Raw genomic sequence first — 15137 nt, 5'->3', positions numbered from 1 at the left:
AAATCAAAATGTGCTGATTCATATATACATATATGTATGTTCACCCCAGCTGCTTCTGAGATTTGTGGGGTGCGCTTTTTTTAACTGACATTCATCTATTTAGTTTCTTAACTTCTAAGCTGCGTTGAAGGACTGGTGGAAGTTATAACTATATTTTTTGAAATTAGCCGTTGAGGGAGGACCTGTGTTAGAAAAACATATTGCTATGATTTTTTATATCGTCACCAATGAAATTTGAACCCACAACGCTATCTTCAGATCGTTATCGACGTATCACCATATCAAATAGATTAAAATTTCAAAACCTTATACAAATTCGAGAATCACAAACAGAGCTTTCAGTTCTACAGTTATACATACATTTGATTTATTATCTCTATAGATAATGCTCAAAATATGGGGTAACTTTGTATTGCAAGCGCAATGTGGCCCGATTGATAATGAAACATGTAAGCAAACAGAACAGGTGCAAGCGATAAAGACAACATTACATACACACGCTTACACAAACAATTTGCACGTACTGCGTGTGATACTGCGAAAAAGGTAAACAAAGCGCTGTTCCAACAAAGCACAAGCCCATGCAAAGCGTGTCTGCGCACTTGCGCACGACGATGTCAAAAGACCAATTTTTTGGGTGGGGTAGGCCAAAAATGAAAGCAACAACAAGAACAAGCCTAATAAGGCAGTGCGTAAAGTAGATGCGATCAGACAATTGCTGAAGAGCCATTAAGCATTTGGATAGCCGTGGCTTAGGTTAGGGTCAATGGCTATTTGACGCAAGCGCAATTTTCAGAGTTGTCCAATTAAAAAGTCGCAAATGTCGACTTTGGCTTTGAGTCACGACGTTCATTACGCTTACACGAACACACACAACAATAATAGCAAATATTATTTGACCGTTCAGCGCACAAACGGAAGTTGCTCTGATTGTCTGCTATGCGTTTGCTGTTGTTGTTGCTGACGGCGGCGTCGTTGACTCTAGCGTTGACTGTGACACGCCCCGTCATACGCCGTTCGGTTGCTTTACAACGTGCCTATGCTTTATTGCCCATTTCGTGGCCTATTAGCGCGCCTATCTGCTTCCTTAGCTACATTTTTGTGCATTAAATCATTTGATGCGGTCGCTTGATGCTTCTTTCATTGTTGTTATTAGTATTTTTATTTATTTTTCTGTTATTAATTTTGTTGTTATTTTTTCACTGGCGAATGTCTTGACAGACGGCCACTGGGTCGCGTTGGGTTAATTAGATTAGTTGTTTGCTCGGTTGTTGGATTTTTGTTGTTGTTGTTCTTTACATAGTTGTATTTTGTAGGAGTTGGTTGATGTGTCAATGTGTTTGACGCTTCAATTTAATGAGTGAATGAGTAAAAGCGTATGTTTGTATGTATGGTTGCATGAATGAAAGGCAAATTAAAGTTGACCCTTGTTGTTATTATTTATTTTTATTGTTATTAGCTGTTGTTCATGACACAGTATATGAAAATTTATTTAAATTAGCAAAAATATAGCATCTTAAATTATATAACAGAAAATATTGTAATATTAACTTTTGAAGGTGGAAAATTATCAACAATTAACAGCATTATATTTATACTATGAAAGAATGGTATCAAAAACATTTTAATTTAAAAAATTTTATTTTAATTTAAAAAAAAATTTATTTGAATTTTTATTATATTTTTTGTTGAATATTTTTTGCTTTTTATTTAAAATTTTATGTAAAAATTTAATTTTTCATTTTATTTTATTTTCATAATTCAGCTGATTTTAAACAAATTATCAAAAATAAATTTTATTTAAAAAAAAAAAATTTTTTTATTAAAAAATTAATTAAAAATTTTTTTTTTTAATTTTTATTAAATTTTTGGTTGAATATTTGCTAAAAATTTTAATTTTTCATGTTATATATATTTTTCAAAATCCAGATGATTTTAAAGAAATCTTCAAAAACATTTAAATAAAATTTACGTCGGCTAAACCGAAGCTATAATACCCTTCATTGGTGCATTTCTACAAGTATAGCATAGAACTTCATTTTGAATTCGTTCGGTTAGTTTGTATGGCCTGTATGCTATAGTGGTCCGATCTGAACAATATGTTCAGAAAGTGTACCGACACCTTAAGTTGTAATCTCTCCAAAATCGTGGAATTATCTTGTCGTATAAAAAAGTTTTCAATACAGAGACTTCAGTTTGTATGGCAGCTATATCCTTCAGCTTCTTGGCAAAAAAGTACGTATGTAAAATTTCATATCGATATCTCAAAAACTAGGAGTGACTAGTTGCATATATGCAGGCAGAAAGACGGACAAATATATAAATTTAAAGGGTCTCCGACATTTACTTCTGGGTGTTACAAACTTCGTGGCAAACTGTTCAAAACTTCAACATTTGGCTCAGTGTATTTTCTTCTACTAAAGCTTACTTTACTTTATTCTTTGAGTTAGACCTACTGGCCTACCATTAAACTCCATGTCTTACTGAAAGATAATCGAGCAATTATCTCGAAGCTTTGAAATTTCTCATAAAACATATGGTATATATATTAAGGCGTTCTTCAACGGTAGTGTTAATAGCCATCAAGCTTCCAATCTATTATACTATCATCCAAATGTTTAAACTATGGGTGTTTTTGGTTTCTTGCTTATTTTGTCCTCTATTTTATACTTATTTTATTTATGTTCTAGGGAACACCAACATCACGTATTACATTGATAGCACAAGCGAAGCCCATAGCTACCCAAACAGATATTATAGATGCCGAGGTGCGAGGCGCACGCCTAGTCGATGGACCAACACCTTTAGAGGGTCGCCTACAGCTCTATCACAAAGGTTCATGGCGCGATGTCTGCACAAATTCGAGAAAGTGAGTAGCTTCAAGATTTTCCATATCTATAACAATATATATTTTCTCCCAACTCCAACAGTTGGACGCTCGTGGACTATGCGGTCGCGTGTCGTCAAATGGGTTATGCTGGCGGACGATTTTGGAATTGGGTTGAACGCACACCAGGCTATCACCCACGTTTGCTGTACGAACATCCGCGTTGCAAAGGTGGCGAAAATTCGCTAATGAATTGCGCCTGGACATCACGTCAGCTGGGCTCTGGTGTATGCGACTATCACAATGATATCGGCATACAATGTCAACCGCTGTACAATGCGCCACGCGATAATTGGCGTGGACTCTATTTTCACAACGCGCCTTCAACTAAAACGCTCGGCTATAACAATATCGTTTACACTGCCTTGTCACAGTCCACATTACGTTATGTCGATATCAAACTTGCCGGTGTTGGGCGGGACTATAGCGTCAAGTCCGCTTTGGAAGTTATTGGTCTGCCGCCTGTCATGCAACATGTAGTGATCAGCCATTCGGCTTACACTGGTTTCAATGCCACCTTACCGCATGGAGGTTTCATCTTGCAAAATGTGACTGTGCAGAAAAATAATGGTATCGGTGTTTTTGTCAACTCCAGTCAGGGTATGGTACAGTTGGACGGTTGCAATATTATGGGGAACGTAGCGGATGGTGTAAAGTATGTGGGACATGATTTGCGTGCGAATGAACGTATGGATCGTGCCACCATTTATGACTTTTGCACATTGCCTACAACCTCCGGTCAGACCTATCCCATATCGCTGTCCTTCACGCAAAAATACTATGCCGGCTCGGAAAAAGTGTGCGGTAAATACTTCTTCACACGTCCAGGATATTTGCTTACGGTGCACTTTGAGTCCTTTGTGTTGCGCAACAATGAGACCGCCACAGTGGAGATCTTCGACGGTACTTCGGAAACGGATCGGGTGCTTTTTGCGTGGAAAGCGCGTAACTACACGCGTCCGCAAAGTGTGACGAGCAATCGTGAGAAGCTCTTCATGCGTATACATGCAGACGCTCGTCAGGAAGTGAATGGCTTTATACGAATTACCACAGATGATACACGAGCATATGACCTACGTATTGCGAACTCTATTGTCGAGGATAATGGCGGACGTGGCATTGCGATCGATAATATACGTTCCAAACTGCATGTGCATGGCAGTTTCGTCTCGGGCAACGGTCATGTGTCGGGTGTGCATGTAACCAGCGGCGCCGGAGATGTGAATATCACGAGCAGCAACATCACACTCAATCAGGGTGGCGGTGTGAACATCACTTATTATGGCGGCAATCGTAATATATCACGTAGCGCCATACAAGCGAATAAAGGTTATGGCTTGGCAGTATGGCTGAACGATACAAGTGCACCGGACCGTATAGAGTATATACCCTTCAACCAAACGACGACAGTGGAATACTCACAAATCGGCGGTAATTTGGAGACAGGTGTGCTGCACGGGAATTACTGTCTACCCATTTGGGTCAATATCACGGGTAACAGCTTCAACGGCAGTTTACACAACGATGTACTAGTGGAGTCCTGTTGGCGTTTCACTGCCAACAAACAGCCGAATATGCAGTTACAAATCGGACACAACACCTTCGACTATAGCCAGAAAAACTCGATCTTTCTCAGCCCTGCACTCAACCTACAAGGCAAAATCGAGTTCAATCACTTCCGCCTGGGCTCTTATGGTGCAATTTTTATACGCAATGACTACATATTTCAGGAGTTCAATTTCATGCCTGTTCGTCTGCTTATACAGAGTAACTTCTTTCGACGTAACAGCGGCGTTTATGTCGTCTCATTGGGCTTATCGCCCTACAGTACACGCGATCTCCAGTCGCTACTGTTTACACGTAATTTCGTGCGAGATAATAAGATCACTGAGCCCTTTGGACCGCTGATCGAAGGTAGTGAGGGTAGCGATGGTTCCGGACGTCTCAACCCGCGTTGCCGTGTCGCTGCTGCAGTTGTGGTTGCCTCCAGCAATGTAGACATCTTTCGCAACATACTACACAACTTGGACTCCTCCTATGAGGTGGGCTCACAGCTGAGTGATCAGAGTCAGATAATCAACGCCACCTACAATTGGTTGGGTCATTCGGATGAGAATAAGATATTTGCGCGTCTCTTCCATCGCAACAATCGTTATAATTTGGCTAAGATACAGTATATACCCTATCTCTTGCATAGCTCCAATCCGGGTTCTACGACAATGATCACAATGTCTACGCTGGTGCCACGTTTCTCGCAAGAGGGTTCTGATTTAATTGGCGGTGAAATTGATGGTCAAGAAATACTCTCCACTGGCACTTATCGTGTAACGAACGACATCAACATACGTCCAGGAGGCAAGCTTACGTTGCAACCCGGTGTTACGCTCAAGTTTGAGCCCAGTGTCGGTATGATGGTCGCAGGCAAATTAGAGGCGCGCGGGCGTCGCCCAGACGATATATTCTTTACGCTTAAGCGTGAGACTGTTATCGCCATGGATAATTCAACTGACGTAGAGCAACTTGATGTTGATATTATTGATGTTGAAACTGAGTCGATTATAGAGAAGAATGAGCCACCGCGTGTTCCAGTGCGTCTCGTTGGAGGAGCTGGTGATTACGAAGGTCGTTTGCAAGTCTACTTAGATGGACGTTGGGGCACAGTCTGCGACTACGGTTGGACGGTGTTAAATGCGGCGCTTGTGTGTCATCATCTCGGCTATACCCTCAATCCACGTGATTGGCGACTACACCGCTCACAAATGCCTACAGTGGGCGTGACAGAAGATGTGATTGTATCGAATGTGCGTTGCACTGAACATGATCTCGATATAACCAAGTGTCGCGCAGAGTACTCAACACGTGGTGAGTTCGAGAATTCATGCACACATGAAAATGATGTGGGTATGCGTTGTTATGAGGGCGCTTGGGCCGGTGTACGCTTCAGCATGTTAGCCGAACGCGCTGACCTACAGTATCTGACTATTGAGCAGGCAGGGCTCTTCGATTACACCACAAATATTTTCAAGCCCGCTATACAAATGGACTTTGCACGACATAATCTAGAGAATGTGCGTGTGGTAGATAATTTGCAAGACGGCCTTGGTGTTGTCTATGCAGACCTTTATGGTGGCAAGTCGGTAAATAATATTAAGAATTGTGAGTTCATAGGCAATCGTGGTAATGGCATCAGCTTGAAGCAGTTGGATTTGCGCATACAGGGTTCGATTATAAAAAATAATCGCGATAGCGGCATCTCACATGATCCGGTCATTTCGGCGATCGAACAGAGTGAGCTGGGTGGTTGGTTTCAAATGGCTGTGGACTTCAACACCTTTGAGGCTGACTACGATCCTTATGTATTGCCACGTGATGAAGGACAAATTGACTTGGACACCTGGCAAAATAAATATATACGTACAGCGCCTGTGCGTGGTGAATCGATCAGTCGCAAAATTGTTGTGCGTTGCCCCGCCGGTTATGTGCTGGGCATACAACTGCTTAATCCCGTACAAAATCTCTCCACGGAGCACATCACAATACTCGATTCGCAAACGGAAAACAGGCGTTCTGCTTTGTGGGTACTCAAACGTGATCTCAATGTATTTCCCACAACTAGCAGCAGTTATGGCATTATCATCTACTACGAGAGCGGTACGAATGCTTTGGGTGGTGCTGTACTGCGTCTCTCTACCGTCACAGCACCAATGCAAAATATACGCAACAGAGTGGTAAGTGGTCCGGTGCCCACGCTTAGCATACGCTCCACTAAGATACAGAAGAACTTTCGTGGCATCGCGGCTTACTACTACAATCGTTATGTGGGCGATAACGGCGAGTATTACCTACGTAAAGCAAATGAGTCTATCAAAATTATGAACTCGGAAATCAGCTCGAACTTCCGCGAGGCTATATTGGTTAAGTCACCGTTCTGGGATGTACAATACAGCAACATCTCCGAGGTTACTATACATGTGAACAGCACGATGATCACACAGAATGGACATGGTATTAGGCAGCTCTCGAAAGATTTGCGTTCATCGAATAATCTATTCCATTATGTAGTGCAAGATACGACAGTCGAGGATAATTCCTTCGGTGGCTTTCAGGTCGCATTGCCTTACGTTTGGCAGTACAACGAGAATTTCACGCATAGCGTCTACTTCGGTAATAGCACCTGGCAGCGCAATCGCAACTTTTTCGTCGACGTCAGCGGTCATTATACGGTCTTTAACATAACCTCAAATGTATTTCTAAACAATCAGTGTCCGCGTAGTCTGATAACACTCGACGGCATGGAGAAGCGCATCAAGTTCGATTATAATCGCATCGAGAGTAACAATGCCAAATTTATTATGGAGCTGCGCGCGGACAGTCTGAGCGAGATACTGGGTGAGGTGCCGGCGCTGATCGCCTACAATACCATAAATGGCAATAGCATCGACTCGATGACGGGCAATTTCCGTAATGCGCCCATGCGCAATTACCGTCCACGTAAAGTACGTCCGCAGAATCGTTTACCCAGCGCCGTTGTGCGTTTGGACGGCATACAAAATGTGAAGCTGTTTCGTAACTTAATCGCAGAGAATCAAATGGACTACAATCTAGTGGCGGGCGTACGTTCTGCGCGCTTAAATAACTACTTTTATGCTACGGAGAATTGGTGGGGCTCGAAGGATGCTAAGTACATTGAGTCGAAAATATTTGACTTCGATACGTGGAATGATCACGCGGACGTCATTTATCAGCCTTTCCTCATTGAGGACACCTTCGACGCAAGTGTCTCGCTAATCGATGAACACGACGAAGTTATTGATCTCAACAATTGGACGGGTGGTCGTATATACAAAGATTTGTCATTACCCAAACGTCCTGAACCATATCGCATACTCTCCGATATCACTGTCATGCCCGGTGCCACAGTTTCTATACAGCACGGCGTACAACTTGAGTTCGAACCGAATGTAGGTATACTGGTATTGGGCACACTCTTGGCTACTGGTTATCGTGAGTCTGAAATTATAATGCGTCCCTTTGTGAATGCCTCGCATGAGTCGTACACAATGATTACAAAACGTGCCATTGAAGATCTCAGTCAATCGCAGGCATACGATTCCATACGACTTTGCACAAGCGCACAGAACTGTACGACAAACCCACAGCTGTCCTTAGGCGGCATCAACGAAGGCTTTCTCGAATATTTCAACCACACTACACTGCAATGGGTACCGATCTGTGATAGCCGCTTCACCGAACGTAATGCGCAGGTTGTTTGTCGTGAGCTCGGCTTTGATCCGCTCAATGTCTATTATGGACACGATCGACGCATTGAGTATCACACAAATTCACTGACACGCATTTGGACTTGGGTGCAACCGTTGGAGTGTCGTGGTGACGAGTTGCGTATGGAGGATTGCGCTGAACGTTTAAATGGACAAGTTTATGGACGTAGACACGAATGCCGCTGGGATGATGTTTTCGTATTCGTGAGTTGCAACAGCGCGCCCGAAGATCTCGTTTACTGGGGTGGCATACGTTTTGCGAACTCAGACTTTGAGGAGAATCAATATGGTCATCGTTTTCATGATAGTCTCTCACATGGACCCATCAATAATAAGCAGAGTCATTTGGAATATATACGTATTGAGAATGCTGGCATTTTGCATAATCAGAAATCGGCCGCAATACAAGCGATACACAAGAATCCGACAATACGTTCGGTGACTATCGTGAACTCCGCACATCACGGTGTCAATTATATAGCACCTAGTGGCACTATGAACCTCAACTTCTTGAATATCAGCAATGCTTTTGGCGCTGGCATCAATATACTCTCGTTGACCGGCGAGGGTCGTGAAAGTGATGAGTCCAGCTTTACACCACTTAAAGATTTGGATATTCCTTATAAACTTTTCTCGCTCGTTGATATCTGTGATCCCCAAAAGGTGCTCACCGTGGAGGAACGTATTTTAGTCTATTATAAGTATGATAATAATCCAGTGAATTGTGTGAAGATATTCACTTCACTTTATCGTGCCAAACCGATGGGCTTCCGTTTACTGCAATCGAATTTATTTAATCACTCGAAGGAATATGGACGCACCGATGTAATACGACTCTTCGATGGCGATATCTATAATGTGACTTCACGTTTTCTTGGCAAAATCGAATGGGACAGCGACAATCAGCGTAAGTTCTTCAAGACTGAGAGCCCCACTTTGAGCTTACAGCTGATTGCGAGTGGTGCGCCAGAATATCATGGTTTCATAGCGGAAATTGTAACGGTACCGATATCGACTTTGGGACAATGTGAGTACAAAAGACTTTAAATGCAATAAAACACTGTTTTTATTATTTTCTTCTTGGCAGTCCGCGATGCTCAACACAATGTCACCTATACACACATATCGAACGCTGTGAAGGGTGCTGTTACTTATTCGTCCGCCGGTGAGGTTACACCCACTCTTACGCTCACCTCGAATCGCATCCAGGGTAATTGCCATCAACTATATGGTAATTTTTCCACATGCAAGTCAGCGCTCAGCATTGATGTGCAGAATATGCATTCACTTTATTTTATGGTAAGTCGATAGTTACAAACGAAACTCTCTCTCTCTGCTACTAACTGTATTACTATTTCCAGAACAACTTGATAATGCATAATCAGGGCGGTCTGAGCATACGCGCCGACTCACGCGGTTCAGCCACTTCACTACGCGGTTTCATTCATCACAATCTATTCTATGGCAATCGCAATCGTCCGGCATTGTATGTCGAGGGTCGTCAGTCGTCGCCGTATCAAGAGATCGAGTTGTATCGTAATTATTTTGCTCAGAACAAAGCTGGCTTCGAAGATGTCATCAAGCTGCGTCAAGTTGTCTCGAATTTTAGTTACAATTTCGTACATAGCAATGTAGGTGGCCGAATTGTCGAGATATCGGGCTTTGAGAAAGTTCGTTTGCCCATCTATCAGACCACGTCGCACAATGGTTTTTATAGGTAAATGACAGAAATGAAATTTTGATTGAGATTTCGATCGTAATGTATACCTTCTGAGATCATCAGCTAGTTTTGTAGTTACGCCACAATATAGGCAACAATTTACGCTAGGCCTTAGGTAACCTCTCGTGATATAGTCGTAGATATACATATATAGATATTCTCAGAGGGTACGAACTTAAGTCTTTTAAATACTACAAAAATTCATACACATTGCATAGTTCTTGCGGGATTATAAACAAAAATTATTTTCTTCATAGCAATGTTGCCACAAACTGGATGGGTCGCGCTACAATTGTCGCCGGCACTGCGGGTCAACAGTATGTCGACAATATATTTGAGAATCCCGAAAACGATTATGAAATGATAACCGTTAATAACTCAATGTAAGTAAATTATACCTCCTTTTGTACTATTATACATATCTCAAAAGTTTCTTTGATTTTTCTAACCCCCAAACAAATATTTATGTATAAGCCCACTTTGAACTTATCTATTCTATTTTTTAACCTCGTTTTTATAATAACTATCCACTACATATGTACGTGCCTGAACTATGTATGCATGCTACGTAAAAACACACACTCACCCGTTACTCTAACTGTAGTTTGAATGTTGATTATGTGATCAATAGGTAAGTGAAAGCAAATTGAAAAAGAAAAAGCAAAATAAAATATTCTCATTAAAAAAAAAAAAAAATTTTATAACTTTTTACTTTTCTCTTTATTTATTATTCTCTCTTTCCTCTCATTAGCACCATTGAACTGTGGCGCTCAAAGATCGATGCTAGACACAACTATTGGAGCTACAATAATACGATATCGGTGCAGTCGCGCATACGCGATAAATCAGGTATGCATCCCAACGTTACATGAAGTTTTGAAAATAATACACAAACTACTTTTTTTTTAATATCCGTTACTTGCAGATGATCCTTTGCTGCTCGAGGTGCAAGCGGTGCCATTCCAAATGAACAATCTCACCATACTCGATGGCAAGTGTCCGCCCGGTTGGTCGTTAGTGCATGATACTTGCTTCATTTATGTGGGCGCACCTTTGACCTTCCATGAGGCACGCGCTTTCTGTCGCAGCGAGAACTCGACGATGCCTTTCATACGTACCGACAGCGCAACGTTGTGGAAATATTTACAGGGTCAAATGAGACACTTAAAGTAAGTAAAATGTAAACTTTTCGAAGACCTCTATGTAATAAATTTTTAACTTTTTTGAAGCTACAAAGTGAATGCTAAGTATAAACTTTTGTTATTCTGCGAAAGTTTTCGTCTGCCAGTTTTGAGCAGAACTCTTGAACAGCTATTTATCGCCTGCTTTTCTCTTTTTTCGAACGCTTTTTTGAAACAGGGCAAACTAGTGCTCATTTCTGTTAGAGAAAGCTTACGTAGTCAGCTAGTTTTAAGAATATTCCTTGAGAAGATCAGACACAAAAAAACCATTCCCTAAGCTACGGTCTTGGGGCTCAAAGGTAATAAATCGCCATTGTCTAAGTCCGTACTCCGTTGCAACTTCGATATATTAAGATATCACTGGATCTACTAAAACTCAGCAGCTCTTCAATAGATTCACTAAATTATACAAATGTTTGAAATTTTATATCAAGATTGACGACTTTTGTAATCCTTCATCAATATTATAGGTATAATAAATATTATTTTGAAGACGTCACTTTAGCTGGAGAGACATAAATTTCTTTTACAACTTTAGTTTGCTCTTTAACAAAAAAAGAACAATTTTCATCCTCAAAACCTTATTTACAGATACCCCGAAAAGGTGTGGATACAAGATTTCGATCACATCGATCGTTGCACGAGTTTCGCTTTCACCACCACCGAGGTTGAGGATTGCAGCAATGAGATGGGTTTCATTTGCGAAACAGATCCAAGGGTATGCCGCATTTTAGAAAAATTTGGCGTTTAAAGATATTTCTCTATCAACTGCACTTTTCCTCTTTCAGGTCATTATCGATCCGCTCTCTTGGCGCGCCGATATCTTCGCGATCAGCATCATTTCTGCTTTCATTTTGGCCATAATATTACTAATTTTGGTCGCCGTCTGTTGGTATGCCAAGTCGAAGCATCGTCACGTGCAACGTTTACAGCGCAGGAATAGTATACGACAGAGCTTACGTAGCTTGAATAGCATTGATCCGCAGGGATCGTTGCGTCGTCGAAACTTTGTATGATTATATGTTTATTAATTTAATTTTATTTCACAATTTTTTATTATATTTTATAATTTAGTTTAAGTATAGATTATTTTTTTATTTATTCACGATTTTAAGTTTGTTTAAGTAAAGTAAGCTTTAAGGGACCTCTATAAGACTATTTAGAAGATAGATTAATTTCGAATTTAATTTCTCACAAATAATAGATAACAGACTTCTGTAGAGCTACCTTCTACATTCTAGAAATCTCTCGAACTCAATAATCCCTTAATAGTTCCTTGAGATCATGTCTGTCAACTATTTCTGGTTGAAACTTTGTGGTAATGTCTTAACCTAACATTGATATGTTAGTTGGTATCTGAGCAGCTCTCTCTATAGCTTCCTGTTTCATTAATTTCTCTAGTCCCAAAAAGCGACGACAGATCATCAGGTTATTGTAAGGCGCGGCATAGCACTGAAGACTGGTCTGAATAAGGGTTAGCTCACACAGTTTGAAGTTTAATGTATTTTAATTTTTAATAATTCTTGAGACTTGTTACGTAAATTATGGGATTATACTTTAGACCTTATTTTGTATAAATCTATATTTCTTTCCATTAAGTTTTTATTTAACCTTTTATTTCCCTCACTTTTACTTTCTTCCCCATGACTCTCTTTATTTTATTAGAATATGTCCACGTCGACGGGCACGCTCTCTAAACAACTGGGGCAAGACTATAAAATGATGGCCAACGGCTCTATCGATTCAATGGACAAAAGTGTACTCAGCTCTGATGGCAGCTTTGAGGCGTATGAAAATCAAACGGCGCATCCCAGCGAATATCAAAAACCGAACTACAACGAATATGTGAGTCAAAACGTGTTGAAAAGCGCTAATAAATCAAGTGAACCATATAAAGTGGCGACGATTGGCTCGATTTCGAAAGCATCCACGGCGCGTGGACGTACACGACCAACAGACACATTCGAGCTTTCCTACCGCAATGAAGGCTTCCGCGACAACTCTACTTACGCCAGCACGCTGAACAACTCGGTGGCCACTAGCATAGCCGAAGATACGCCCATCATACACCAGACCGATGTGGAGGATGGCAACTCGGATTACTACGGCAATGCCAGTACATTACCCTTACATAGTGGAGGTAATGAGAGTCTCTCATTCCTACATGAGCTCAAACAAAATCTACCACCACCCGCCTACAATAAACCGAAGGCGCAGGGACACAGTAGTTTTCTACCAAGCGGCAGTGGGAAAGGCAATGGTAAAATGCGTCCCACCAGCAGCTCACAGCATAGCAATGACTCACATACGAGTACGTTGCCGTATGAGCAAAAAATTGATAATTTAAATTTCACACCCACCCCTCAAAAGGCTGAAGAAATGCCTTTATACCGGCATGAAGCCGCCGATATCAGCGGACTGCCAACACCGCCACCAGACATGCGTCGTCCGGATTCCTACTACACCGCAGTGCGTAGCAGTAAAGCCCAACCTCAGTTGTCCCGTATGGCAGCGGCGCCGCAGACAACAAGGGCGCTGGTTTCGGCGAAGCAGCCGAGTGCGACGACACAGAAATTGACTGGCAAGAGCCCAGTGCAGGTTCACAACCAAAATGGCAAGCGTCCAAAGACTGTTTATCAAACTGCCAGTCCGGAGCCGACGGCATATCATCGCTCCCGATCGGAGGCGCTGTTAGAGACAGATTTCGACGATGAATCGCCGAGCATGGTGCCGCTCAATACGAATAGTCGCAGCTATAGTCAACCACTGGAGACGGCTATGTAGACGTTGCGCGGTGCGAAGTAACGAAGTAACGAACAGCCGACGATATCGAACGTAGTTTAGTATATAAAGTTATAAGTAACGCATCATCACAAAACACAAACGATAAAATCACACATGACGCACCTCTTTTTTACCGTTATCATAATTTATTATAAGAAATATATGCAGCTAATTTTTAAGCGCTTGAGAAACAAACTAAAAAATAACTTTTTTATAGGATAAATATTATTATAAGCCTTTCGATCTGCATACGTTCAACGACTCTATATGCCTTAATGCTACTATAGCTAGCCGAATTACTGTTAAGCGAGTAAATAAAGTAGGTGAGAAAAAAAAATTAAAAATATTTGCGCTTTTGCGAGAAGAGATTAATATAAAAAATCAGATATATTAAAAATAAAATATATAAAAATTAAAACAAAAAATAATTTAATGTTAGCTTACATATAAAAATCACTTTCGTTTTAATCGAAAACTCATTTCAGTTCTTAAGTTACTATTGATCCATCCATTAGACATAAGTGGTCCTATTTTAAGTTTATATGTATTAAAGTATAGACAGTTCATGTACATACATTAGACACTTGTAATTAATTAAATTAACGACTTTTTATTAATTTTATATAAATTTACTATTGCTAAAATAATATGCCTAGTATTTTGTTTAAAATTACAACAGTGTTCAATAAAGTGTTTAAAATGAATCCAAAAAAACTGCTTTTATTAAATTAAACAATTTTTGATTCCAATTTCACCACAGCACAAATTAAAACTACTTTTAGTAAGATAAGGTAAGAAGACAGCGACTCTAGCTACCTACCTGCCTAGTAAGATAGTTTCAAGGCCAGTGCAATGTTTCTCAAACTGTGACAAACGTTAGTACAGTGGCGGCAAAATGCAAACAATTTGGATATATAAGGAAGTCTGTTTAATGGCGATAATAAAACGGCTAATGGGAAAAATTTGCTAAGTCATAGTCATTAGAGCTGTTATGTTATATGCTAGCAAATCTAGTGGCATGGCGTTTACGAGCCTTAAGGTTTAAAATATTCAGCCGAATAAATAAATAAATTATAAACCCGAAACTAAAACTGCAATATCCTACAGAAATAATTTTTAACAGTTTATCCATTGCAGTAAGAAGACTTTTCGGCTCCAAAAACGAAACAAATACAAGCAAAAATACACAAAGACATTATTGATATCGCCGGACTAATACTTCATTTCAAACTAGAACGACTTCGACCAAATATTGCATTAGAAGGTACTAAGTGAGTTAGTAACCA

General features: G+C 40.6%; 1 protein-coding gene across 3 annotated transcripts in view; it reads left to right on the top strand.

Annotated features, from left to right (window-relative positions):
* Nucleotides 1-14521, top strand: part of bark (protein bark beetle) — a 28178-nt gene extending 13657 nt beyond the window's left edge. For 2 of the 3 annotated variants that reach the window (XM_070107330.1, XM_014241499.3), the window contains exons 3-13: nt 2691-2869; nt 2931-9193; nt 9254-9465; nt 9528-9883; nt 10144-10269; nt 10491-10517; nt 10638-10735; nt 10812-11055; nt 11659-11785; nt 11856-12077; nt 12733-14520. In XM_070107330.1, coding sequence (XP_069963431.1) covers nt 2691-2869; nt 2931-9193; nt 9254-9465; nt 9528-9883; nt 10144-10269; nt 10491-10517; nt 10638-10735; nt 10812-11055; nt 11659-11785; nt 11856-12077; nt 12733-13851 — 8973 coding nt within the window. In that variant the 3' untranslated portion in view covers nt 13852-14520. Of the gene's footprint in view, nt 1-2690; nt 2870-2930; nt 9194-9253; nt 9466-9527; nt 9884-10143; nt 10270-10490; nt 10518-10637; nt 10736-10811; nt 11056-11658; nt 11786-11855; nt 12078-12732 lie in introns of all 3 variants that reach the window. The other variant, XM_036358708.2, reaches the window with a different exon arrangement.
* The last annotated feature ends 616 nt before the right edge of the window (nt 14522-15137 follow it).

Source organism: Bactrocera oleae, chromosome 3 (genome assembly GCF_042242935.1).
Source record: "Bactrocera oleae isolate idBacOlea1 chromosome 3, idBacOlea1, whole genome shotgun sequence".
In the NCBI taxonomy this organism is placed as follows: Eukaryota; Metazoa; Arthropoda; class Insecta; order Diptera; family Tephritidae; genus Bactrocera; species Bactrocera oleae.
The sequence above is the reverse complement of the archived record's forward strand: the minus strand, read 5'-3'. Positions and strand labels throughout refer to the sequence as shown.